At 36.8% G+C, this 6,000-nt stretch overlaps 1 protein-coding gene across 8 annotated transcripts in view; it reads right to left on the bottom strand.

Moving 5' to 3' along the window:
• Nucleotides 1-1,095: 1,095 nt before the first annotated feature.
• The window catches only part of THOC2 (THO complex subunit 2), a 45,754-nt gene continuing 40,849 nt past the window's right edge, over nt 1,096-6,000 (bottom strand). For 6 of the 8 annotated variants that reach the window (XM_085060433.1, XM_085060434.1, XM_085060437.1 and 3 more), the window contains 6 exons: nt 5,650-5,787; nt 5,232-5,301; nt 4,995-5,152; nt 4,236-4,312; nt 4,085-4,132; nt 1,096-1,951 (listed from right to left, as the gene is read on the bottom strand). In XM_085060433.1, the coding sequence (XP_084916559.1) occupies nt 4,105-4,132; nt 4,236-4,312; nt 4,995-5,152; nt 5,232-5,301; nt 5,650-5,787 (471 nt within the window). In that variant the 3' untranslated portion in view covers nt 1,096-1,951; nt 4,085-4,104. Of the gene's footprint in view, nt 1,952-4,084; nt 4,133-4,235; nt 4,313-4,994; nt 5,153-5,231; nt 5,302-5,649; nt 5,788-6,000 lie in introns of those variants that run through there. The other 2 variants (XR_014852222.1, XR_014852223.1) reach the window with 1 other exon arrangement.

The raw sequence follows: 6,000 nt of genomic DNA, 5'->3' as shown, positions 1-6,000 counted from the left end.
ACAAAGGTCAGTCACACCCCCGTGGCTGCTGGAGGTCGCTGGGGGTGTGTCTGCACTCTGCCCATGCCAGGCTCAGTGTAACATTCCATACCCCACATCCCATGCAAACACCACACTGCTCCTGCCATGCCAGCGGCACCACAGGTGAGGAATGAGCTCTCCAACTCCCGTCACTGTCTGGGATGACAGCTGGCCTGATGGTTTTCTGGAGATGACACTGTATTCAGAGACCCCCACGGTGACCTTTGCCCACCGTGGTGTGGCAGCCCTGAGCTTGGGGATGGCTGCAGCTGCGCCCAAAGCCTCACCTCATTCACACTCTACTCAAGCCCAAGGACTGGAGTGACTTTGATAGAAGTGTTTCATTTTAGACTGCCCTAATGAGGTAATTAAAAGGATCAGAGTATTTACCTTAGTTACTCTACTTTTTACTAATTCTTTCTCACCTCTAATCAGCTGGATAACTCTTACCCGATTCTCTTCCCAATTTGTCTGTGTGCTTCTTGCACTGCAAGGCAAGGGTTTGTAATCTTCTACAATTCACTCAGAAATAACCTCTAATTAATCAGAACATAGCTAATCAGGAGTTTTACTGCCCAAGTCTACAAGCACTACAATGTCTTAATATTTAGTATTTCAAATACAGGCACCAAGAAAACACACCTCTGTCCCAAATCCCAGATTACTGAAAGCATATAGCACCAGGAAAGCTCGACTTTTGATCAAAATTCCCTTTATACTGTATTTAAAAAAAACCTCACCAAAACCCCAACAAACCAGAGGACACAAGTCCCTGTATTAGTATTTGACACAAATCCAATATTTTAATGGCTCAAAAGAAGTTTGAGTAAGTTTGACTGAATGCAGGAAGGCAAACCCTGCCTTTTCCAAAGCTTCTGGGAACTGCTGGAGAAGGGCAGCACATCTGATACTTGGCAGCAGGCACCACACTCTCCAACCAGCCCTTGGCATCTAAAAAAGGGCAGGTAGAGAGGGCTCCTCAGCAAAGACAGGAGCCACCAACCTACAATTCCAACTAACATCCAATTTTCATAACAATCCATAAAAGCAATAAAGTGACCACACAGAGAATGATTTACGACCCATTGAGAAAACTATTGTTTATTTAGAAAAAAGGTTACACTGGTAGAATTCAGCAGATAAAAAAATTCTTTTTTTTTTTTAAAAATGTCATTGTGAAATTTTCAGACTAAAGTTCAGCAATACAAAGCTCCTGTAGCTGTAACTGAAACTTAATTTATTTCAGTTTTGAAGAGAGCATTTCCAATCAATCTAAAAACAACATGACAAACAAAAGGTGTGACAAGGGACAACTGAGCACAGGTTTAGGTTGGGATGGGACAGAGTTCATTCATTGTTCCTTTAAACAAGTCAACGTTATACACAATATACAAATAATCCCTAAGCATTGCATGAAAACAGTGCTCCCACTTCACTTTGTTTTTTTAGTTACTGATATTAAAAACAGGCCAAGTAATAAATAAAAACTGAGTTTAAATGAGGTAAATCCAAAAATGTTCAATAACTGTTTATTTGTGGTTTTCAAACATCTAAAAGAATGCAATTTCAAATTGAAAGAATTACTAAACTCAGGCAGTATTTTCGACAAACTAAAGTGGAACTATGTACACATGAAACCTCATTTGCACTATGGCAACTGTTTGTTTGCAGCACATTGTGCTAAAATATGGAATAGGTAACACTTTCAGCCAGGTACTGAAAATAAATGTGTAAGAAACTAAGCAACAAGTTAAAAATACAGTAATGTACAACTTAACAATTAAGTCCTTAGCATGGGGAAATAAAGCAGAGAACTGAATAATTTAAGGAGATGCACATGGGTCCTCTTCATTCACAATTTTCTGTGCAATCTATACTCTGGAAAATACATTTCTGGTCACAGCTGGATATCTTCCCATTTCAATGTCACCTGCAATGAAAGTGTACATAATTAGAATTAGATGTTCAAATGAACATTGATCTCACAACTTCACTTTTTATTCCATTCACAACTCAAAAAATGAGGGAGGAAATAAAACTATTTTTATAATTCCCTAACTCTAGCTTACTCCACAGCAAGAACTACATTAATATGAGCACTGTAAGTAGTGAAACAGTAATTTAAAGATACAAACAGGAAACAAGTAGTCCCTTGTGAAGGTATAAACTCCTGAAGTACAACACCCTAAACATGTAATATCTCTAAATTAGGCAAGAAATAAATGCAGCCAATCAGACATTGTACTTAGGGAAGAATGTTATCAAAGATTTAACAGGAGCACAGGATGGGATTCCACAGCTATGCTGCTACACAAAGCACTTTTTCATACTTCACTGTGCACACAGTGGGGTGCTGTCAGTGTTCCAGGCCAGATGCTCCAGTTCAGCCCATCACACAGCTGGATGTGAATTCCACAGTACAACTGGCATTTACCTGAGCACTTGTTACTTACAGTCAGCAAAACACAGTTGTGCTTCTTTATCTAATGACAATGCTCAATTTATACTGAATTGCTAATCAAGACAAAACTTCATATTTTATTATTAAAGAAGCTGCAAGTGGCTCAGTAGGGAACATCATCTACCAAGACCGCCTTTTTTCTTTTTTTCTGAAGTAACATTAAAAAAGTAAGAAAAAAACCTGGGATTCCTCCACAATGACCATACAATAATGGCTATGAAGGACAGAGTGAAGAAAATTCCAGCAAATTTTTTCCAGAGAATGCTCATAATTTTCAGTTTAGAAACTATTCACAGAAATATCTTTCATTATTTCAAGAAGATAAAAAGAAACAGTACTAAGGAGCAATAACATGAACTCCCAACCTTTTTTACCACCAAAGAGCACTTGGTATGAGCACAAGCTTTGTTACTCAAAACCCTCCACATTTGCGTCCTCAACTGCAGTGGCTGAACGAGCCCTGATATCAAATGGAACACGAGATCATTTCCAAAACAAGCCCCCTTTGCTCTGAGGCCACAATCCATGAGTGGCGATTTTTTTCAGATATTCAATTTTTTCTTTTTCTTCTTAAAATGCATAATTTTACACTGCCTTATGTATCAAGACTAATAGCAGTCTGTGGCTCAAGTTGGATAGATCAGGTGAACTAATTTAAGTTCACTGGGACACTTTCCTTCCCAAATAACTGAAAAAAAACATTTCAGAACTCTTAAAATGGCTCAATGCAGAGGAGAAAAAACTCCTACCCTCACACCCATAAAACAAAATTTAAGTGTGCACATATCTGCAGTGGTCTGAAAAAAACCCCAAACCATTCAGAGTCCCACCAACTTCCAAGAACAATTAATTTTTCCAGAAGATCCAGTCTGAATAAGCATTACTCAAAATACCCTAAAGTTTCTTTTCTTTCTTTAAATAGTCCATGTTTCCATGCCAAAGTTTTCCTTTATCTTCTTCCTCCTCAGATCTTACCAGATGAAAGATTATGTAGAGACACTGAGCTGATTTACTGCACTATGTAGCATTGTGGTTTAAAAGCCACTGCTTTTGTTGAAGAAGAGGATACAAAATTTGAGTTTGCAACATATTAGGCAAGCAGTTTCTAAGTAACACATAGACAATGAAGACTGATGACTATCAGAATGACATGGATCCACCTCTGGTTTTGTATAGCAACTTTCCTTGGAAAAGGCAACAAGGATGCAACTCCACCAAACACTGCTGACACAGTTTTATCATTATTATTATTTATTTTTTATTTTTATTATTTATTTATATTTATTATTTTTATTATTTCTTTTTCCCCTGGGGTAGGAATAAAAAAATTACCAATAATAATCACAATAATATTTTAAAAATAATAAGAGTAATTAAAACAAAAACCAAAATAACCCAAAACCACACACACCCCAATAAAACCTCCAAATGCAAAATACACTCAGACAAAAACAAAAATCCCCACAAAATAGTCAAAAAACCCCAAAGCACCACCCTGCCACCCTGGGTGATTTCAGGCTGTTTTGTCAGTGTATCTTTTACCAGTCAACAGGACCCATGGGAGATATCAGATCAAACAAACAAAGTAACAAACATTTTTACCTTGACTGAAAGAATCTTCATTATCTATGCTTGTCTGAAGATTTATGAGTAGATTCAGCATTAAGGAAAAAAACAGATGTACTTTGCTACATTTAATAAAAAGAAGCTCATTTGCAGTAATTTTCTTAAATGTCAACGTGTTAAAGGATATTGTTTCTTTTCTTCTTTCCCCCCAGTACTGTCCCGTTTCTCTTTCTTCTCTGTTTTTTCTTTATCATGTCTTGATTCCTTTAAGAATACACATATGGGAAATAGCTTATTATGGTACACACTCTACAGTATGATTAGGAGGACTGTAATATTTAACTTGATAACTGAACACAGCTAAAAAAATCATCAGTCAAAATGACAGTACTCAGCTTCTGTGATTTCTGAGATTATTTTAACTTTCTCATCCAGTTTTCTGGTAACTGCCAGCACCAGAGCTGCAACTGGGAACTACTGTTTGATAAATACAAATAAAAGTACATAAATAAAATAAATACTTATATAATATAAATACTTATACATATATAAATAAAAGAAATACTTGCTTTCACCAAAAGAAACTGTGCTGACACATGCACGTGAAATCTGAATTATAGACTGGCTTATATATAAATTAAGCCTACTTTCAATCTATTTACTTACCAAACCAGTCTGCAAATGTTTTAGATTATTCAGAACTTAAAGTTCCGAATTTTCCTGGCTGCTGCCAAAATGAGCTAGTCCTCTAAACTATCCTGCCAGGAGTGACTGCTGAAATATTTAAAGCCACAAGATACTGAAGTTTCAGAAGCATTTGCTTACAACATTCACAGCGTATCTTTTTAATTTAGGCTATAAAGCAGCAATAAATCTTAGGAAAAAAACATCAGCCTGTTCTGTCAGCAACAACACAGCAAATCAAGAGGAGAACAGCTTATTTTACCTTTTTGCTACCAGAGGAGCTCTTCTCCATCTTTTCTGCCTTGATTGAATCACCTTTCTCTTTTCCTGAAGACTTTGATTTGTTTTTCTCCTTCTCTTTTTCATTTAAGCGAGGGGAATCAGAAGGACTTTCACTTTTGCTATGTTTTGAAGAACCAGCTGAAAAAAAGAACAGGAAGTTTTAATTCACAACAAGTAAAAGCCTGACAAACACACCCACAAGAAGAAAAATACATACTTGTGCCATTTTCGTCTTTGCGTCGTTTAGTTGAATCCTGTGGTACCTCTCGGTCACTGTTTGAATGATCCTGGCACCAAATACAATTACACAGATGTTAGCAGACTGAAACACACTCCTGAAGTAGCAGCTGCTTAGATTGTTATTTTGGAGAACTCATTTTTGAATACTTAAAATGTAACTGAGGTGTTACATCTCGTGTGAAGTTTCTGGAGGTCGGTTTAGAGAATGAAGAGGTTTGAATACATTACTGCAAACCGACCTTTGAAAGAGTAACAGAACAAAAAAGCCACCTCTGACAGGGGTCACTCCTGCTCAGATGGGCTGTAAAGCCAATTATTAGTGCAAGGGCTTGGAACAGAGAGCTCTCCAAGTATGTACCAACTGTCTAAACTAGTTCATTAAAAACGTCACCAACCCTTTTTCGATCTTTCCTGTCCTTTTCATCTTTCTTCTCTCTCTCTCTGGATCTTTCCCTTGACTTGTCCAAATCTTTCTTCTCCACTTCTCTCTCTTTACTCTTGGACAGTGTTGGAGTAGTATGGTTTATGTAGTGCTGTTAAATTAAGGCAACATCACCAAATATTAAGTATGTATTCCCAGACATGTAAATAAAAAGAAGTCTTATTCTAACATATCAGATCTAGATCAAATATGAAACATAAATACTATATCAGCAAAACAAAGAGTGACTGAAGACATGTTCAAACTCATCATCTATAATTTAACTTACAGCTTATTTACTCAACACTGGAAATTCAAGAATATT

The sequence above is a fragment of the Lichenostomus cassidix genome, chromosome 4A (assembly GCF_008360975.1).
Source record: "Lichenostomus cassidix isolate B80296 chromosome 4A, HeHo_3.0, whole genome shotgun sequence".
Classification (NCBI taxonomy): Eukaryota; Metazoa; Chordata; class Aves; order Passeriformes; family Meliphagidae; genus Lichenostomus; species Lichenostomus cassidix.
This window is presented reverse-complemented; position numbering and strand designations above follow the sequence as displayed.